General features: G+C 36.8%; 11 protein-coding genes across 11 annotated transcripts; 3 read left to right on the top strand and 8 right to left on the bottom strand.

Moving 5' to 3' along the window:
* Positions 1-1696: 1696 nt before the first annotated feature.
* RHIMIDRAFT_279263 (uncharacterized protein) lies at positions 1697-3432 on the bottom strand. Its single transcript, XM_023612824.1, has 8 exons — positions 3261-3432; positions 3073-3209; positions 2976-3021; positions 2726-2909; positions 2583-2661; positions 2192-2521; positions 2058-2130; positions 1697-2005 (listed from the first exon to the last, which is right to left on the bottom strand). Exons 1-8 carry the CDS (start codon positions 3360-3362, stop codon positions 1757-1759), a joined length of 1200 nt encoding a protein of 399 aa, XP_023467101.1. The 5' UTR covers positions 3363-3432; the 3' UTR covers positions 1697-1756.
* A 283-nt stretch (positions 3433-3715) lies between these two features.
* Positions 3716-4441, top strand: RHIMIDRAFT_305398 (uncharacterized protein; the record flags this gene model as incomplete). The annotated part of the gene is made up of 5 exons (XM_023614474.1): positions 3716-3739; positions 3789-3898; positions 3962-4111; positions 4163-4282; positions 4333-4441. Exons 1-5 carry the CDS (start codon positions 3722-3724, stop codon positions 4439-4441), a joined length of 507 nt encoding a protein of 168 aa, XP_023467100.1. The 5' UTR covers positions 3716-3721.
* Positions 4442-4583: 142 nt separating this feature from the next.
* On the bottom strand, positions 4584-6395 carry RHIMIDRAFT_201179 (phenylalanine--tRNA ligase subunit alpha; the record flags this gene model as incomplete). The annotated part of the gene is made up of 6 exons (XM_023606510.1): positions 4584-5287; positions 5338-5582; positions 5634-5726; positions 5783-5988; positions 6038-6181; positions 6249-6395. The coding sequence occupies 6 exons, from the start codon at positions 6393-6395 to the stop codon at positions 4584-4586; spliced, it is 1539 nt and encodes a 512-aa protein (XP_023467099.1).
* A 340-nt stretch (positions 6396-6735) lies between these two features.
* Positions 6736-8950, top strand: RHIMIDRAFT_119407 (uncharacterized protein). The gene is made up of 4 exons (XM_023605385.1): positions 6736-6887; positions 6937-7017; positions 7072-7712; positions 7762-8950. Exons 1-4 carry the CDS (start codon positions 6797-6799, stop codon positions 8551-8553), a joined length of 1605 nt encoding a protein of 534 aa, XP_023467098.1. The 5' UTR covers positions 6736-6796; the 3' UTR covers positions 8554-8950.
* A 215-nt stretch (positions 8951-9165) lies between these two features.
* Positions 9166-9807, bottom strand: RHIMIDRAFT_200990 (SET domain-containing protein; the record flags this gene model as incomplete). The annotated part of the gene is made up of 3 exons (XM_023606499.1): positions 9166-9327; positions 9386-9632; positions 9695-9807. Coding segments are annotated over 3 exons (522 nt in total), but the record flags the coding sequence as incomplete, so codon positions are not given.
* Positions 9808-10194: 387 nt separating this feature from the next.
* On the bottom strand, positions 10195-11961 carry RHIMIDRAFT_119397 (zf-DHHC-domain-containing protein). The gene is made up of 7 exons (XM_023605384.1): positions 11394-11961; positions 11136-11341; positions 11064-11075; positions 10882-11005; positions 10790-10827; positions 10498-10736; positions 10195-10444 (listed from the first exon to the last, which is right to left on the bottom strand). The coding sequence occupies exons 1-7, from the start codon at positions 11886-11888 to the stop codon at positions 10320-10322; spliced, it is 1239 nt and encodes a 412-aa protein (XP_023467096.1). The 5' UTR covers positions 11889-11961; the 3' UTR covers positions 10195-10319.
* Positions 11962-12029: 68 nt separating this feature from the next.
* On the bottom strand, positions 12030-12899 carry RHIMIDRAFT_236458 (uncharacterized protein; the record flags this gene model as incomplete). The annotated part of the gene is made up of 4 exons (XM_023608560.1): positions 12030-12118; positions 12173-12299; positions 12369-12460; positions 12599-12899. The coding sequence occupies 4 exons, from the start codon at positions 12897-12899 to the stop codon at positions 12030-12032; spliced, it is 609 nt and encodes a 202-aa protein (XP_023467095.1).
* Positions 12900-13453: 554 nt separating this feature from the next.
* Positions 13454-14661, bottom strand: RHIMIDRAFT_291131 (uncharacterized protein; the record flags this gene model as incomplete). The annotated part of the gene is made up of 3 exons (XM_023613788.1): positions 13454-14140; positions 14270-14413; positions 14467-14661. The coding sequence occupies 3 exons, from the start codon at positions 14659-14661 to the stop codon at positions 13802-13804; spliced, it is 678 nt and encodes a 225-aa protein (XP_023467094.1). The 3' UTR covers positions 13454-13801.
* Positions 14486-15612, bottom strand: RHIMIDRAFT_279255 (uncharacterized protein; the record flags this gene model as incomplete). The annotated part of the gene is made up of 5 exons (XM_023612823.1): positions 14486-15051; positions 15116-15148; positions 15185-15247; positions 15287-15525; positions 15585-15612. 5 exons carry the CDS (start codon positions 15607-15609, stop codon positions 14914-14916), a joined length of 498 nt encoding a protein of 165 aa, XP_023467093.1. The 3' UTR covers positions 14486-14913.
* Positions 15613-15919: 307 nt separating this feature from the next.
* Positions 15920-17338, top strand: RHIMIDRAFT_279249 (phosphoribosyl pyrophosphokinase). The gene is made up of 4 exons (XM_023612822.1): positions 15920-16479; positions 16536-16576; positions 16628-16758; positions 16824-17338. Exons 1-4 carry the CDS (start codon positions 15954-15956, stop codon positions 17242-17244), a joined length of 1119 nt encoding a protein of 372 aa, XP_023467092.1. The 5' UTR covers positions 15920-15953; the 3' UTR covers positions 17245-17338.
* A 662-nt stretch (positions 17339-18000) lies between these two features.
* On the bottom strand, positions 18001-19832 carry RHIMIDRAFT_214179 (uncharacterized protein). The gene is made up of 8 exons (XM_023607263.1): positions 19620-19832; positions 19424-19566; positions 19280-19370; positions 19060-19230; positions 18801-19009; positions 18495-18740; positions 18316-18439; positions 18001-18260 (listed from the first exon to the last, which is right to left on the bottom strand). The coding sequence occupies exons 1-8, from the start codon at positions 19761-19763 to the stop codon at positions 18162-18164; spliced, it is 1227 nt and encodes a 408-aa protein (XP_023467091.1). The 5' UTR covers positions 19764-19832; the 3' UTR covers positions 18001-18161.
* Between the last annotated feature and the right edge of the window lie 389 nt (positions 19833-20221).

Below are 20221 nucleotides of genomic sequence, written 5' to 3'. Positions count from 1 at the left end.
CAAACTACAGGAAGTTTATCCTCAACGCTTTTTTCGCCTTCCTCATCTAATGTCAGCTCAAACTCATCACTATATAGGATGGGTAGTTTGTCAGAATCCAGAATGTCAATAGTACCGCGATAATTGTTGTAGCTTGTGTTCAACGGCATCGAAATCAATGCTTTCTTAGGAGGGGTAATTGCAGGGTCAAGGTGCTTGATACAAAGTTCTCCATACACAATCTCCTCTAGTGTCAGGGACTCTTGTTGCTTAAATCCATCAATAAGTGCTGGAAAGACAGGTTGTGACTCCAGTTGATCATCATCATCCTTCCTTCTTCCATTTCTCGGCTTGTGTTGTAAACGGTAAATGGTAAAAATCGCAACAGTCAGCACAGCAACAGCAACGATGGCAACACCGCAAATGCCTGCAACAATTAGCTCCGTCGGCCACTGGCCCAGCTTCTGTGTTTCAGCATGGTTATCCATAAATTCATTGTTATCGACAATGGTTTGGCGCAGATCGTTGCCCAACTTGGCTATTTGCATCAAATTGCCGCAAGCAGGGATTGATGTTGGTATTGATAAAGAAGAAGAAGACGGAGAAAGAGAAGAAGACGAAGAAGACGAAAGAGAAGAATCTATTGCACCATTAGTAAAATATCCGAAAATATGAGGTTTAGCTACACTTACAAGGAAAAGCAAATGCAACATCGAAGGCAATAAATAGCAAGAATAAAAGATGAATCATTTTGAGCATTTAATAAACGAGGATGTGTGAAGAAGATGATCACTTATGAAAAAAAAAGCAAATGGTTTATATATCAAAACGGTCCTGGACTTTTGAACTTGTCCATAATTTCAAAGAATTTTTACAGCGGAAAATTTATGTCAAATGTGTCTGACAGATGTATATTTTGCATGAACCCACTGCATTTTGTAGCTAAATTGGATATGATTGTACAGTAGGACCTTAATTCTGTCATACTCTATCCTGGAATACTATTTTATGAGAAAAATTGAGACGTGGCTGTTTATTTAAGTGTTCTTTGTCGGAATATACATTCTGACATGTAATAACCTCGATTCTGGAATGCTACACCTACCCACCAAAGATTATGACAGAATCGAGGTCCTACTGTATTCATAAGCACACTTTTATGAAATGATCAATTTTATATAAAAGTGATACAATGTAGAAGAACTCCGTTAAAATGATGCAACATTTTGAAATGCTTGTTTTGGAATGCTTATCTTGGTGAACATCATTGCCACCAAATAATAATAGCTTCAAAAAGAACACTTTGAATCTTGAACGAGGCATTATCATAGTATACATTTTTTAGATACCTAGGTTCGTTATCCTTATAAGCAAGTGTATAGAAAAGATACAAATCCAAGACACACATGTCAAAAAGGATTCTTTCAGCAAAGATTATCTTTTTGTAAATTATTAAGTGCTTTTTTTTTTTGGGGCATTCTCACATGCAAAACAAAGTACATACACTACAGCTAAGAGTCATTCCTCTTTCAGCGATAGTATTACTGCTTTCTTCCTGCGCATGTCTTGAAATGCGAGCAATATACTGTATCAAGTAGATTGTAACGAGAATTGGCTATAACCCCTTTGAGAAAATACATCTTCTTTGAATTAAATGGATATACAGCTACAGACACTCAATCGTTTCTTACAGTTTATATTGTTAAATAATAAATAATTCTGGTTTTGCAAACATATGGTTTATTAATACTGAACTCTAGAGCAAACAGCATATGTTCTATTTGTACAGACCTCCCCGAGGCCCATCATTGCTTGCTAATCTGCTGCTTGTATGCAATGCTTGCGTTGGGCTTGCTTCATTTTCATTTGATTGCTGATCATTTGCCTGCCTGAAGTGCCGGTCATTCTTTAGTGTGGCCATGTTTACTACAAAGAAGCCAGCTATAACAAGGATAGCACCAAGTGCATATTCTAGTCCAGGAACAACATGCGTAAAGACAGCATCACCTGCTACAGCCAAAGGTATCTAAAACGTAGATTTTTAAATTAAAAAATTCAAATACCATATGTATACTTACTGTTAATGACACGCCTAAGGTAACAACCAAAGGAGATGTCATAAGCATAGCCAGTAACCATAAGTAGTCTGACCTAGAGTCATATGAATGTTAGTTTATGAATGCCTTGCGACAATAGACAGTTTTGAAATTACATAAAAGTTCCTACAAACGCGTTCAAGAAAATCATGATCCAAATTGATGCTGAAAAGGGTAGTTCAAACTTTTCTAGTTCAAAATAGTTTAAAATGAAGAAAAATGGCCAGAGTAATAGCAAGTTGAATATTCCAACAAATCCAAAAAATAAAGGCATATTGATCCGAGATTCATCGCCAATCTTTAGTTTCAACAAGGTAGTATAACATCCATAAAATATGGCACCGCTTAAGGCCAATAAATCACCTATCAAATGTGCACTTGGAGGCATTGGAGTATCCTCTGATCCTGACTGATCTGAGTATGTAACAATGATGACACCAATAAAACTATAGGTCAAAGACGAGTGTAAGCTTGTGACATATATACAATGTATATTCTTTTTCTAACCTTGTGCAAACTGCAAGCATCTTGATCAAACTGAACGGCTCTACCCCGACTAGTGCTCCTATGGCCAATGTACACAAGCCTATGAAACGAGGTATTTTTTTTTATTTGACCCCTCCCCCTTCTTTTTGTGTCCTTTATTCTACCTGACATGGAGGATAAAATCGTGCTACTGGTCACGCTAGTATAAGCCAAGCTAGCATTTGTTGTATAGTTTGCCATAAACCACAAAAGACAAAATGTTAAGGCCAATCTGATGGTTTCTGCTGTACTAAGTTTGGAAGGTTCATTTTCTATTTCGTACATAGTATCAGGAGCATCGTTGTCCAACTAAAAAGTAAGACTTAGTTTTCTCTTCGCTTTTTTCCTTTAGTAAAAACGATCTGCTATTTTTACATCCTCATTGCCAAGTAGTCTGATTTCAGTCTCTGCTGTTGCTGCGCTAAAGGAAGAGAATATCAGATGCTGGTGCCATTCTATGTTAACATCTTACTGTTGTGCAAATGTTGATGCTTTTGAATTATTGTTTCTTAAATTGAATAAATAGGGCAAGAGATATAAAGAAAAAGTTGCTGTATTAATATAAGTGATCATGAACGGTTTGTTGTATTTGAGATTTGCAAACATGTTCTTTATGCAATTAGATTAATACACAGACTAGCGCATGCAATGGATTCTTACATTCATAACAAATGAAGAAGACACCCAAATGAGTATGACAGCTGATAATGCCAAGGTCCCAATCTTGTACCTGTGTCTTTTCTGATCTTGAATCTCGGGCATTATTGCTTTAATATCCGTAAGTTGGATCTATGGTGTATCTCGTTGTTACAGCTTTGACTTAAAAAGAAATGACTGCGGCCATTGTTTTCTCTTTCAGGCACAGAGAAATTTAATGCTGTAATAGCAGCGGCGCGATATAATATTAAGTATATGATGCTGTGTTCAGTATAGTAGACTAACATAACAATCAAAAAGCATCGTCTTCTCTAATCTGAAGCATATATTCTTAATAAACCTACAAAACTAAATGGTCTTGGTGTGCATATATCCAATAAGATAAAATAACGTGTCAATTGCAATAAGCTTTATTAATGGTTCCTTATTCGTGTATTGCCTTTTCTTTACTGCTAGTGGTCAAGATGAACCGTAGACAGGTTGTTTCAAATGATGAGTGAAACATTTACTAAATATCTCTATACTCTATAGATTTTGTTGAAGTGTTTGAACTTATTGACTGTTGTCACAACAACATTTATGATCTGGAAGGGTTTATGTCTAACTACAAAGACGGAGAGCCCTATTGCTGCTGTTTTAAGGTATTATAGTTAAAGACGTATAATAGAATTGTTCCTATTTACATACATATATATATATACAAGTGAGAGTATGGAACCTGCTTTTAAGCGTGGGGATTTGTTGTTTCTCACATTACAAGACAGTGATCCTATAATGGTTAACAACATTTGTGTCTTTAAACTACCAGGACGAGACATTCCGATAGTACACAGAGTGATAAAAGTGCATCAAGAGTAGTACAAAAGATGATGTTGCTACATGATATTCATATATTTCATGTGTAGTGAAAGTGGAAAAGAGTTCATTTTAACCAAGGGTGATAATAACAAAGTGGATGACCGTACTTTATATTCCAAAGGCCAGATGTGGATACACAAAGAACACGTCATAGGCAAGGTGAAAGGGTAAAATAGAACGAAATGTTGTATATATGATATTGATTTATCAGCTATAGAGTTGTACCTTATGTTGGTATGGCGACCATAATAATGTCTAATACTTGGTTAAAGTATACAGCTGTTGGTACATTTGCTCTAGTTTTTTTCATATGTAATAAAGAGTAGCTTTTTTTTTTTTTTCATTTTCTTTGTTGTCATTCAATAAAAACTATCTTGGATGTGGCAGAGAGAACACAAGCAGTTCTTTACACAAAACCAAATTTATTTATACAAGGAACCAAAAATTATACATATGCATGACCTGTGTCTACTCTTGACTTAATCCAACCAATTCTTTACCCATCTTTTTATCCAAACGACAGATAGGATAGTCTTTAATCATTGCAATGTTGACCTTGTGACCAAGCAAATCACGAATGTTAGAGATACCATACTTGACCATTGTGGGACGTTCAAGACCAAGACCCCAAGCGATAACACGTACATCGGGAGGTAAACCTAAGGGAAGCAACATTTCAGGACGGAACATACCCGAGTTACCAATTTCGACCCAAGTCTTTAATCCTTCGTGATAAGAAAAGATTTCCATAGAAGGTTCGGTATAAGGATTGTAAGTGGGCTTGAAACGAATCTTGTCCATACCCATCTTTTTGAAAAAGACATCCATAAAACCAATCAAATCACCCAAGGTCAAGTTCTTATCAGCAATGACACCTTCAATCTGATGGAATTCAGCCAAGTGAGTAGCATCAACTGATTCATTACGGAATACACGATCAATAGAAAAGTATTTGGCAGGACGGAATTCGCCTGTGCGTTTGGTCTCTTCTGAGAGTTTGTGAAGCATGTATGAACTGACAGCGGTTGTGTGTGTACGCAAGATAAGCTTTTGTGCTTCTTCTTCTTTCCATGTGTAATTGTAGCCGATCGAACCTGTATCACCACCGTGTTCATGAGTCTCCTTGATCTTTTCCATCAAATCACGAGGATAGCGGTCTGAGGTGGCAGGATCTACAAAAGAATAAATATCGCATCCTTTAGAAAAAAGGCACAATACGTACCCTTTAAGAAAAAGGTATCATGGGCATCTCTTGCAGGATGCTGTTGAGGTTGGAAAAGAGCGTCAAAATTCCAGAAACTGGATTCAGCAAAGCAGTTGGTAGGCATCTCCTGGAATCCCATTTCAAAGAAAATCTCACGGAATTCTTGACGTACTTTCATCAGAGGATGAAGATGACCACCTGCAGGAGGCACACCTGCTGCATCAAAATTGTACTTTTTGAAGGTCGCGTTCTTCCATTCACCACTAGAAAAAATAATGAGTCATTCAAATCTAAAGTCCGAGAATGAGCCTTACGACTGAAGCATTTCAACGGTGATGTCTGTTGCCTCCTTCTTGATCTCTAAAGAGAACTCAGGGCCTTTTGATACACTGTATGTGGTCAGCTTTCTAAAAAGGAACAAAGTGGATCAGTTGGTGCAAGCAAACTTTGTGTCATCCTTTACTGTTTATCAATTAATGTTCTCTTCTTCAACTCTGCAAGGACTTTATCATTGCCCAAGGTTCCAGTAGATTGAATCTCTTGTAATTCTTTTTGAGTTTGATCAACAATGCTGTCAACAGCACGAATCAAGTTGTTTCCTTTCTTAGTAATCCATTTATTTTTGAAAGCTTTGCCCTGTCCGGCCTTTGCTGCGGGTCCAAACTTGGCCTAAAGCAAAAGGGTTAAACAATCGAGAAAACAAGTTGTTTGTTATTACCTGAAGCTCAGCAATGGGAAGACCTTCTTCTCCGGGAGGAATTGCCTCAAAAACACGGGCTTCATGACTTCCTTCTTTAGCAAGTTGTTGTCCTTCCTCGGTTAGGGACCAAACGATACGTTCAATGGGTGCAAAGTCAACCATCTACATGACAAATACAACAAGGTCAATGGATAAAAGAATAAACAATTCGGATAAAAAAAAAGTGTACGTTTTTGGATTTTAAACTGCTGAGAGCGCCCAACAGTACAAGCTGGTCAACAGGACTACCATTGAAAGACAAGTCCTTTGAATCTTGAATGGTGTTTTGCTGGTCAAGAGTGTTTAACACTAAGGTCTGCAATTCTTCGGTAGACATGGTGCAGGATATATAAAAGAAAGTCGGCCACTTAAAAAAATGGTTGTTTTCTTTTTCTTCAGCCACCAAAAAAAAAAAAGTTGTCAAGGTAACAGGGACATTGTCAAGGAGATTAAATCCCAGCATTGCAGCAAAAAACGAGCTATTGATCTTATTGTACACAGAGCTCAAGGGAATAGGGAATGAATAGGAAAAATACAGGGGACTGAAAAGAAACAAAGACGTAAAAGGCAAGTCATAGATGTAACAGCTATTGTTGTTGACATATAAAAGAAACACAAATAACCCGGTTGAAACACGCTTTTTTTTTTTCTTTTTTCTTTTCTTTTCTTTGATATCAGTCAACACATGATATAGGCACACATCTATTATAACACTGTATATATATTTATTTATTTTAAATGATGAGAGAATATTCCATTGATTACATAACATCAAAAGCAACAAGAGAATGTATATTATTTCCTACATATGCAAAAAGAAATCCAAAAAGTATAGTAAATCGCTGTTTTTAGACAATCATAACTAAAGCAAACCTTAGATAAAGACGAATGGATAGTAAAGGCAAAAGGTTGGGCTCTATCACATAACTGCTCCTACGCTAAACAAAAAGTGATGATGGGTAAATAAAAGACATGTATAGTTGACATATTCATATATATGTATAATATAATAGGTATTACAAAGAGTGTAGCCGGGAAAATTACTGCCGATCAATTATCTTTACAAGCTTTTGAACAAAGATTCAAGTACTTCTTGGCAACAAATCAACGACATAAAAAGTTTATCATTCAAGCCATTGGAATCATATCAAACTTACATGATGAAGAACGATTGATATTTGATCAAAACTATTTAATACCTTCCCTTATTCATCCAACCAGCAAACAAGATGATGGTATTATGTCACGGCCGAGTAATCCGATATCATCTATTCTAGATCAATTAGAAGAAAGGAAAAACATGGATCTTTTTAATGATCATCAAAGCATTCAGCTAAAGACAACTAGTTCCGGCTTTTTCTTGGGCGAGTTTTCTTTATCCCATGCTCACATTCTAAATTGGGCTCAAGCTTATAATCAATGTGACGCAAGGTTAATTCGTATCCAATCCATGTCAATAGATAATAAAAAGAAGTGCACTACAACACACGGAATAGCCAACTTGGTTGAGCCATTAGGCATTTCCATCATTTCTGATATCGATGACACCATAAAGGATACCAAGATATTGGCGGGCGCACGTACAGTTCTATCAAAGACATTCTTTGAACCTCCTCAAGGTGTGCAAGGCATGGCTGATGCCTACATGTCCTGGGTAAATACTTGTTTCATTTCTCAATGCATTTTACTCATTCTTATTCTAGTATACTCAAGGCGCCTCTTTTCATTATGTATCCAATAGCCCCTTTCAGCTAATTCCTATGCTTTATCAATTCATTCGTGATTCTCATTTTCCTCCTGGCTCAATGCACCTTCGTGATGAAGCTAGTCTTTTATCGCGACTGGTTGAAATTCCTGGTCAGGCTAAACGCGAGGCCATTCTGGAGATCATCCATGACTTTCCTCAACGACGGTTTGTGCTTGTTGGTGATTCGGGTGAAATTGATCTTGAAATATATACAAGGATTGCTGTAGAATTTCCAGATCGTATATTAAAGATATTTATTCGTGATGTGACAACACCTTTGGCACAAGAGAAAAAGAAGAAGCAGCAAAGACCAAGTCAGCTTTCGTCCATCTTTTATTCAAAACGATCATCACAATCTTTCTTTTCTTCTTCAAATAGAGCAATGACAGATGATGTCTTGTTTGTAAGACACCATCGTTCGACACCTGCCACTATAAACACCAGGAGTAGCAACAGTCCAGTAAAGGTTAGGCCGTTTGGTATGAGGAGAGCAATGACTGATGCATTTGCTCATTATACGATGGAACCCCATTTGACTGGTCATAAAAGTCAAAATGTTCAAGATGATGTATCAACAACAGAGGCATGCACACGTCTGCATGAACGCATCGAAAAGGCACGACAGCAAATACCAAATATAGATATTATTTTATTTCAAGATGCTAATGTACTACGAAACGATGAAGATATACAGAATGCTTTATGGGGCATATGGGATAATGCTAGACATAATCCTTCAAATCAATAAACTTGTTACTTTTTTTTGGCTTTAAGCTTCCTTTGTGGCCAAGGCAGTCCAAAGATTTGATAATGTCTATAGCATCGAACACATTTCGTGCTGTCTACAGATCGACTATATGTGTTTGCATCTGGACAGCAGTTAGTGGGTGGGTATACTTGAGGGATGAAATTACAGGGTGAATTGAGGTTTATGCTATTGTCTACACTTTTGTTTTCTTCTGGATATATACAGAGTGATGTATCATCTTGGTTGCAGATATGACAGATTGACATGATCTTTTTGATAGATGCATACATTACTGTCTCCTGACTTGAAGTTGATTCAGCACTATCGGATTCTCCTTGTGATAGATCAGGCGTTGCTATTCTTTTTTGTTTCTTGACATTCTTTGGAACACAACAATCTATATCAATGAATAAGAGCTTGATTTTTTTTTAAAAACAAATCCAAAGCTTACCAGAGTGGCTCACTTCTTTACGCTTCCTTGAACTTCTACGTAACCCTGTTGTCTCTTGACTTGATTCTACAGACTGTTTCTTTGAATAATAGCCTTTTTCATTTCTGTGAATAAAAAGAAAACATATTACTTTCTTTTTTCCTTCTTTTTTCTTTTCTTACTTACTTTTCACAGGTTGCGCATCGACATTCAGAGTTATTGATACCAAAGTAATGATCGCCATATTTTACTGTTAACTCTTCTCCTGGATTAATCGCTCTTACAGCTCTAAACGTCACTTCATTCCCATGTTTAACAAAGGCACAATTAGGGTTACAATCATGCTTTTTTTTTTTTTCAAATTTGTTAGCCTTCTTTTTCTTATAATAAAAAAAGACTTACATTCATAAAGCGGGCAGGCCCAAGAAATAGAAAAGCATGCTTATATCGCTGTGAGAGCATGACACTAAAGTCCCTTCCCTCTGATCTCAGCAGCTGATCTGCTTCACTTGTTAGACAACATACAGAACCAGTACAGTTCTTTATATATTCACCAGCTTGCCAATGCTTATTAGCAATGATGCATGCCTCCATTTGTCCTGTATAACGCTTGGTCGAAGAGACTTCAAAACCAGCGTCTGGTACAAACCTATATAAGAAAAAAAAAGAGAGTTAACTATAGGAATGATGTATAGCTACACATTAACTTACATTGACACGTATTTTTTCAAATGTCTTGCAAACTTGCCCTTTTCTTTTTGTTCTTTCTCTTGTAAAAAGTTTTTAAAATAAGGCAATCTAACAAGCACATCAACACATGAGCGCGTGTGTACAAATGAGTATAGTCTATTATAACTTTTTTATATATATGAGTGTGTACCTTAAAAACGCTTCAACAGCACCAGATACGTTTGTTCGTCCATAAACAAAATATTCACGCAAAATAGATATACCAGATTTTCTATCCGTGTCTGGCATATTATAGTTTACGTTGACCCTTGTCGTTGGAAACCATAGAAATAACTTGTCCAAGAAAAAGTTGGCAATAAGATCATCATAGATCGCGAAATGAAGATAGTTCATCATCTTTATCAAATGTTGTTATTCTCCTCTCTTTCTTCTTTTATAGACGGTAAATAAACAAACAAAAAAAAAGTTGTGTTGTGTATGTGTGAGTGTGTGTGTAGATAGGGGAAGAAAGGAGGAAGTCAAATTGTGGTATCGTAAAATAAAATACATGTATATATATAACGCACAAATGTTAAGATTCTGCTCTCCAATAAATTTATTTGTTGATCTATTCATCCCTTTTTTTATAACATATATATAAAGGGTATCATCGTTTATTAGTAGCATCACTTCTTCTTGATTGATCTTCATTCAGGTACTCATTTAGGATATGTTCATCAAACCCATAATGTACTCCATCACTTTTCATCCTTGGTTTTAAATGTACTGGTGCTATATATTTATACTTTTTAGATATTTATTTTATATCTAAACGGTATCCTTACCAAACCACAACCATGGATTGCTTCCCATAATCTCTATCCAATTGTTCTTCCAACCTTGATTAAACACGTTTTTACCACTCTCTGTAAACCCTTGAATCAGTCTACCATTTGTTTTTCCTGACTTTTGGTCTTTGTTCCAGCTTTGAAACTGAGAGTTTTCAATGGTTGTGCGATTGATTAGGACAAGCCAAAGATGAGACAAGGTGAAAGTACCGACGGCTACTGTAAAGATACCAGCTCTAGTGAAGGAAATGAATTATGTCATCATTGACAATATATCAAACACGCTTACATTATCAAGACAGTCAATGCTATACTATCAAAGGTAGTCTAAATAGATACATTTTCATATAAAGCTTTTCGACTTTGTAAATGATTACTTACCATCCCATGAAATTGTATGAATGCCACTAAGCTGGTAACAAATGTCCAACTAGCAAGCAAAGTGACATAAATTAAGAATTGGATATAAAATCGATGATTGTCTATGCCAACACATCCATTCACCCTATCACACTCTTTTTAAGCCTTGACGTTTTACACATGTAACATGATGTGCAGCTTACCATGGACAATGGCTAGAACGGAAATGATAGATTAAAAAAAGAGAACAAAAGAAAGGCCATATATGAACTTACTGGTCCATTCTTAAAACGCATGCATTACAGACACGACAATGATGTGCTCGATCTGGTTTCCATAGCTGGCAGCTCTCACACCATCTTGGATACCCAAGGACAGAAAAAGGTAAATCCTGAGACCGCTTTGGCTCCTCTGGTGATATACTCTGAGATGTTACAGTCTTGCTACTGCTATTATTACTAGATCCACTTGTTTTGATATCCTAACAAGCAACCACTTAATGATAAAAAAAAAAAAGGTAAAATATTGTGTACCTCAGCATATCCAGGAGGTTGTGACACTGCTCTTCCATAAGTGATTATAAACAATAAAAATAGCACATTGAATGGGACAATGTAGATGACGGCCTGACTCATGCGCTGTAGCTTCCGTAATAAGACCACTGCATACATATTAGTACAATAATCAAACGAAAAACAAGAAAGATACACTTTACATACAATTCTATCTAAATAACCATAATACACAAACGTAACCAAGCTACTTACGACTATCACCGGTAACCAACTCCAATCTCTATGCTGTCCAGGCTTTTTGTCCTTGGGTAATGGCATTGGATAATCTGTTATAGCAGAGAAAAAGAAAATAAATGGCCAACATTTAGAGTAGAGTGATGAATCAGTGTGACAGCAGCAGCAGACTTTAAAATCATCCTGATCATGGTGACCTCTATTTGATCTAGAACATAGTCTAAATGGATGTCTTCCTACTCGAAGGAACCGATCTGATAACCTCTCTAGTTTGGACATTGCAAAAGGCCAAAGAAAAAGAGAAAAAGAGAGAAAAAGTCAAGATTATATATATAAGTGAATGATATCATATAAAAGCGGCATTTTAACACACGTGCGATTATAAACTGCTGTGAACAAGCTACATTTTTTTTTGTTTACTTATTGAGATGCTGGAGTGTGGATTCTTTCGATGCCATAGATTGTATCATTGGATATAGTGAATGTATGATATTTAGAAGGGAATGTTACTATTAAACAAGATCAATATGTATGCCCTTCTTTCTTTTTCTTTTTCTTTTTACCAGTAATACGTTTAAGCTTGTCTTGTTGCATAGTTGGTGTTGTCTTGGCAAGCATGATTCCATTATTTACTAAATGGTATGCTGATTTGGTAGCCTTGTCTGTGTCTAATCTTGAAGCCATTGTTGACTATAGTCATTATTATTTATTATGCAATTTAAATAAAAAAAAAAAGAATAAACAGAATGTTATAGTTACCTGAATTACACTTCCATCCTTTAAAGAAGCGGAGAAAGAAGAAAGGTGATTAGGAACGTTGGATAATGCTTCAAACACAGGATCCGTCATCTCTACAAGTTTAAACGTAGGTAGGAGCTGCATTTCTTCGGGAACGTTAAACTGCCACCGCAACTAAGAAGTCACAACTCGATCTATTGAAGAATATTAGAAGCCATTTTTTTCAAATGTCTTTGACTTGCCCCGATTACTGGCATCATGGCCGGATGCGGTCTTGTTTATAAAGTCAGTGTTGTAGTGACTGATCTTAGCAGATAGTTCAGGAAATGTCTCCTGAAAGAGCAGTGAGCAAAGGCCAGGAAGACCAATGGCAAGGGCAGACAGGTTATCTCTGGGTTTGGCAGCTTTTTTGTTTGAGACCAGAACACAGTCAGGATTACGGCACAAAAACGATTCTTTGACCTTTGTCTTGATTTCTTTGCCTTTTATAACCTTTCGATGGATGGGATGGTCCAGCTTGGAGAAGCAGTACATGCATATTTGTGATGCCATGTTTTCATTTGTGATGCACACACTGATGTTCATGCCATGCATGCACTGCTTCCATTTTCCACCATATCTTCTATATCCCTTTAGGTTGAGCCTACCCCCATGCCTCTGTCTCCGATAAACATGATAGGACATGGCCTGCTTCTACCTTTTACTAAATAGTTTATATAATAGTTAGTATTCATCAATCGTATATTACTGTGCTCTTTACCTTTCTTCCCTATCAAAAACGTTCTTTCTTTCGCACACAAGCGTCTTCGAAAGCGGTCGTTTTGTATTTCACATGTGCTTTTCAATTTGACTCTCTTTTTGGAATTATAGAAATTTCTAAGAGCTAAACGGTTACTGACACGTTACTGGTATATATTCATTGCTTACTCAACGCTTGTTGCCATCTTTAAGTCTAACTTTGAAAGATTATTTTCAATGGCTTGTACTGCTTTGCCTTTGCTGACTTTGTTTTTTCTAGCTTTCTTCGGACATTATAATATCCTGAGCCAATATCTACTGAAGTGAATATTATGCTATATTTTTTATTCAAATGGGTAATACTAGAGACGCTGCAATAGGATACTGCAAGATTCAAAAAAGGAAATCCCACAGTTTATTTCAGGAGATCATACGAGCTTTTAATTACAGCCACGCTTCCTGTAATGAGGCAGATTAACAGATCACTGGTGCAGTAGGCCTTACAAAGCCTCATGCTTATACAGTGAAACAAATCTGATAAATAACGCCAAATTATATTTCACGGCAAAGATGGCCTTGGTTTTCATTTGGGACAGAAAACCTTTCTTGCTGAGCAACAGGGGCAGGAACACGAGGAGAAAAAGGCAGCTTGGTTACGCGGCTGACCAAAAAAATATGCTTACACATCTTCGTTTGATCAGGGCAGCTGCAGTTCTTCAGAAAGCCTTCTTTAGTATCATCTCGTAGAAGAGGATGTTTTCAGTGAAGGACCTGCACTGGTAAACACTTTCTTCGAGCTGATCTACTATAGAACAGGCTACGTGGTAGTCAATGCAGTATGCTGCTCTTCTCTTCTTTTCTTCGTTGGCTCTCAAGCGAAACCCACCAAAACCATGCACAGCTTCGATTGTGTCCTGCAAATAATCTAATACTACCACTTGGAATAACAAGTAGACTAGACAATCTACACGCAAAGAGCGAGAACGACCAAGATAGAACGTCTTCAATTGGTTATGATACGATTCTATCAGATTGTTAGTGTGGAAAGAAGCATTCTATAAATAGACAGAAAAGTTAGATTTTAGTAAACTGGAACAATAAACACCAATGGTTACCTATCTCCACGCTTTGGACCACAATTCCTTTCTTGGAAGCCACAATCTGTTGAAGTACGCAAGGAATACTTCAAATTCCTTATTTTCAGCAAGGAACAGCTGACGGGCCAGATCGAATGCTTTCGGCGTTTCTGAGTACATCATACTATTCAGATTAGCGCAAACACGATCCCTTACCAGCTTTGTGTCGTGAGTAGGCCTGCTTATCTTCACCTAAATGTTACAAGATGTTTAATATCTACATTAAACCCGCGTTTAAAACTTACGCCTCGCTTGACGTGGGTTTCCCACGCACGCTTGATATGCCAATGGCACAAGAGAGTTTGAACAAAGCCTTCAAAGGCATCTCTAATTGCAGCTGTCTCGGCAGAACTACAATCTATGATAATTCGCTTCACGCTCAAAGAGAAGTTGGTCTTTATCCAGGCTAACCACTGATGCAAAGTAGGAATGGTTTTCATATCAGTGATAAAAAAACAAACAGGTAGACCTCTGTTCGTGGTGTAGTTGTGAACGACGATAGTGAGCAGGTAGCTATCATTGGAGCTGTCCGTAATAGACCTGCATGTTTTGTGAGTGCTATCAACACAATATTCTTCAGCTTCTTCAAGAAATTTCTTCTGCCAATCAGATACCCATGAGATTAGGAAAGGACCATTTTCATGGATACGAAAAAGAGTCGAGCAGTTTTTTTCTTCTTCCAAATACTTTATTCACTTTTCACAACCATGCTTAGCGCGACAGCTTTTTCTTGATAGCTTATTCATGTGAGCATTGATGATATTCTTTACATCTTGGTAATTGATTAAAAGTGACATAGGGAAGCTACTAAATGACTCCTTCTTTTCAAGCTATAGAAGGTTAAATTATTATCGTATTTAATAACAGCGCAAGGATGAAAACAAGCATCATTACCTCAATAAGGCGTTCGTCATCAGTACGTAAATACTTTTTGATGGTTTTTCAGTCCATATTTTCGCTGACCTTTTCAGCTATCCATTGTTTGATCTCAAAGGGCAAACGAGAATTTATAATTTCCTTGATATCCTAAGGACAGTGATCAGGATGCTCCCAGTAGTATTCAACATGGATTGTGCCGTCCGTCATGACATATTTAATGATTTTGGCAGTGCAACCTATCTTGATAGAAGACTTCATAGTAATACGGGTCTTCTTAGGACGCACAACCTCTAGTTCGTTACTGCTGCTATCTTGATCATTATTTACAGAAGATACAACGTTAGTAGTATCAGTAGTACCTGTGCTATTCTTAGCTTTCTTCTTATCGACACCAGCATGATCACACAAATAGAAGGTGGTGTGAACTGGCAAAGCTTCAAGATTGGGCTTCCCGATGAACTGGAGATTGCTTGCAACGGGATACTGTCGTTTAAAGACCCGCTTAGCATGCGAGAACGCGTCCTTTTTGAACCATTCCTCGAATTTATCAGACGTAGTAATGATGGTCTGACCACTTTCCTCATAATCTGGAACAGTAGGGCAAACAAAATCAGCAGTAATAGAGATGGAAATACTTTTAAAGTTGGTAGACATCTCAGTAGATGATGTATATTTAATAACCGTGTGAGCTGCTATGGATAAAGGGTCATTAAATATTGTACGTGGCTGTTTTTCTATAGGGCGATTTAACGTTATCTGCATTTCTTAATGTCGCTTTTTCAAAATAAAGATCTAATCTGCGACTGTTTATTCCATTGAGAAAGAGAAAATTTGACATTTCTTTCACTCTTTAATGCGCAACCTTGTAGTCCTCGGTGGATCTTCTCATCCGGAATTTACCAAAAAAGTATGTGAAAGACTTGGTATTTCACCTGGCAAAACTGTCTTGGGAAAGTTTTCAAATAATGAAACAAGTGTCGAAGTAAAAGAATCCGTTCGCCAACAGGACGTTTATATTATTCAAAGTGCTTGTGGCAACGTGAACGATAGCTTTATCGAGTTGCTTCTTATGATCAATGCTTGTAAAGTGGCTTCTGCAAAAAGAATTACTGCTGTTATCCCTTACTTTCCATACTCTCGACAGCCTGATGTTCCTTTTAAACCTGCTGGGGCGCCACTTACCTTTCGACCACCCCAGACACCACAATATCAACCTAACCAACCAAATAAAGTAGACGACGTATCAAAACAGTTAATGCGTAAGCTAGGACAACAGGCAGCTATGGAACAACAAGAGGAACAAGAGAAAGAAAATGCACCCTATCGAGAGTGGCTTGCTCGTCCTGGTGTTCTAATTGCTGATTTATTGATCTGTGCAGGTATGTAAAGATTATAGTCCCACCATCCAAAGCATAAACGTGTCTATACATCATAGGCGCTGATCATGTTATTACTATGGACTTGCACGATGCCCAGGTAATAAGTTTGGCATTGATATATATTGCATCATACTAAGTTCTACCAAAGTACCCTGGTTTTTTTGATTGCCCTGTTGATAATCTCACAAGCATATTTACAACAATCAACTACATAAGACTGAGTATTCCTGATTATACTAATGCTATTATCGTTTCACCTGATGCAGGTGGAGCTAAAAGGTAATAGAGACATGATCTGATTATATCACTATGAGCCGATCAAGTTGACATTTCTATTATAATAGAGCTACTTCAATTGCAGAGAAATTGTGCATGGATTTTGCGCTAGTTCATAAAGAGCGTCCCAAGGCACATCAATCTCAAAAGAAAGAATCCATGCTTGTTGGAGATGTCCGTGGTCGCAACTGTATCTTGATTGACGATATTACTGACACATCCTACACAATTACTAAAGCAGCACGATTACTTCGAGAAAAAGGTGCTGAAAAGATCTATGCAATCGTTAGCCATGCTGTGCTATCGGCCGACGCTGTGGATCACATCAGTCAAAGTGCAATTGATGAACTCATTGTCAGTAATTCGACGCCACAGGGAGCACATATGAATAATCCAAAAATCAAAGTATTTGATGTGACACCTTTATTTTCAGAGGCTATTCGTCGTACCCATTTCGGTGAATCTTTATCAAGGCTATTTGAAGCTTAAATATTCGACTTGGCATTGACATGTAAAATGTTGGCAATATCCTCAAATAAATTATTCAATCCCCCTATATATAAAGTAGGGGTTTAGAGACTCTTTATAAAGAATGTCAACATGCGTCGAGCATTTAGGTGTTCTTTCTAAACTTTTAGGACCGTCACTTTCTTTTGGGTTAGTTGGGAAAGTGTGTATCTTGGAACCTAATTTTGTAACGCTTATCTTGACGCTTTTACCTTCACAAAAGGGAAAGATTTTGGCATTATGGTGTTCAATCAGGCAGCTCATCCAGCTATTGATTAGTTGCTGTTACCGGCCATAAACACAATGATATTTACAATGAGCTACTGCTTGAGTAAATTGTAACTTTGTGATATTCTTTAGCATATACATCCACTTACCGTCCTGCTTATATAACAAATTCCTTTCATGAAAGAGGCCGCCTTCTTCTTCACAAAACTTGCAATCGATAACGCATTTATGACTTAGCGTGTTGAAGAATATAAAAGAGACTTCATTGATTCAAATAATGCACGGTTTGTTTGTTACATAAAAAAGTAACTTGAAGTTGTAATGCATACAATTACTCTTTGGAGACCGCAGTCAGTTACTGGTTTCCCAGAATGAATATTTTTAAAGGCATTTTGTTCTATTACTAATAAAACATTATCAGAGCATTATCCAGCAAAGCACTATGTTCATGTGATACAACGTAACGTTATTTTTTATCTTTTTAAAAAATTGATAATAGGTATAAAAGAACATCGATAGACTATAATTATTCTCATTTAAAACGTTTTTACCAAGAATACAATATATTAAACTAGAATTGATAGAAGCAAGCGTTTGAATTGGATTGTTTTTTGTTGTTGTTTTTTTGCAACTGTTATATCTGTTTATTGTTACAAAGTACAGAATGTGCTTTATGGCTGATTGGATACCTGGCCAACGGAAGGAAAAGGATTATCTTTACTCAGCACAAGAAACATCTTTTCATGCGATAAATAGCCCTTCATATATCCCTACAAAATATGTCTTAGCTCTGATGGATTGCTTCATGCAAATCTCCTCTGTTACCTTGTAAATCATATTTGCCAGCATCCATTCTGCCTCTTCTATATCAACATTCATTCCTTCAAAGTCCAGCGCTTGTTTGAACTTTCCAATAGGCAACCTTGTGTTTTGACCCATAAGCAAATATCTTTATAAAATTAACTTTGGTTAACTTCTTAAGGACAAAGACATACATGACTTACACTTTTCTAAATAGCTGACGAATAGCGATATTTTCAGCCTTTTCTACAGCAAAGTAAGTACGTTGTCTGATCAAGGTTGGCTCTGACTTGCTTAAAGCCTCGTTAAATGCCTTGACATAGCCTTTTTTCATGGCTGCAGCTAAATCACTGTAAATATGTCTAGCTTCAGGGAACTGAGAAAATAAAGCTTGAGTAGGCAGCACTCCTTTCATTAGTTTAATAGGCAATAATGTTTGCAGTATAAGTCTATTTTATATAAAAAAGGAAAGGTTAGCATAATAGATCGTTCATTGTCGTTATGCTTACTCTTTGTTCTTGACGTGACGATTAGTACATTCTCTAAAAGCAAGATTTAGCTCATTCTCTGCCTTTGCATAATCCTCTTCAAGGAAATAAAGTCTTCCCAAATAATATCTAAATGTCACTCGATCACTCTTTGGAAACTGTTCGATAGGTGGCATATCTGCTGCTTTTACAGCACGAAGGATATTTTTACAAAGGTTTTGTTGTTTCAACTAAATGATGTATGATTATGACTATTATAGATTCATTTTGTAATAAATACCTTGAAATAGATTCTAAACAACATCCCAATCATTCGATATGTACCATATTTTTTAGATAAAGACATGACACCTCTATCTGTAATACAACCCGTAAAAGATTTACTAATGACATTAGCAGCCTCTTCTAATTTTCTTCGTTGTCCCTCTTCTGCTTCTTTATCTTGATCTGCCTATAATCATATTAATTCCTTGAACTTGTTCTCTTATTAAAACACATACTCTTGTTGCAATCAAACGCAAGTCGTTGTTGAATACATAAAGCACTGGTAATACCCATCGAGTAAAGTTGGGCATGTTTCTTTGAAAAGATCTTTTTAAGAAGTTAAGTAAGAGAATAAGAGAAGTGAGCTGTTTGGTATTTACTGAACAAGTTCTTTCTGTGACAAGAATGCTTCTTCATAATCTTCTTGGTCTAAATTAATTGCAGTTCGAATATGGTGTAAGGCTATATCATTCCAAGGGGATTCAAGCTGTGCTCTATTTATTAATTCTTGTAATTCCTGTGGCTAGTGACAAAATACAGTTTAATATCTAGAATTGTACCATCATCGCCACTCACTCGAAGGTTATGAAACACGAGCTGATCAACATGTTTTCCACTATAAGCAAATAAAGCTGCTAAAGGTTTTCCACGTTCTTCTTGGCTGTTCTTTTTTATTTTTTGAAGAAAAGATTCAATATAAGCTGCCTTTTGTCTATACATTTTCGCTAAGAAAAAGAGAGAAAACTCGCGTGTCCTCCCTCTGTATTCAAATAAAATGCAACCTTTTCCTTTTCCTTCAGCGGAGTCTATGAGTAGAAACAATTGTTAAAATATAAAGACCATAAAGGGCACGTGATATTTTTATTATATCGTTTTTGCCCTGGCCAGTTCAAGCTGTGAGGCAGTATCTAAAAATCCCCTGAGCTCGAGGGCAAAAATACTTTGGCTGACAGATTCGTGGAACAAGTGTTAAAAGCACTGCTATGAATAATTAAATAACCATTTAAGCAGTTTCTGCCCTGGGTCAGGAAGTGATGGTGGCTCTTTTTCGTGGTATAAGTGATCAAGCTCATGTAAGATAGTGCAGATTACTTATTTAAAAGTAGGGACAGAGGACCAGTTTTGGTTATCCTTTTTTTTGGCTATCCTTTTGGTTATCCTTTTGGTTATCCTTTTGG

Source organism: Rhizopus microsporus (genome assembly GCF_002708625.1).
Source record: "Rhizopus microsporus ATCC 52813 unplaced genomic scaffold scaffold_6, whole genome shotgun sequence".
NCBI classification, from domain to species: domain Eukaryota; kingdom Fungi; phylum Mucoromycota; class Mucoromycetes; order Mucorales; family Rhizopodaceae; genus Rhizopus; species Rhizopus microsporus.
The sequence above is the reverse complement of the archived record's forward strand: the minus strand, read 5'-3'. Positions and strand labels throughout refer to the sequence as shown.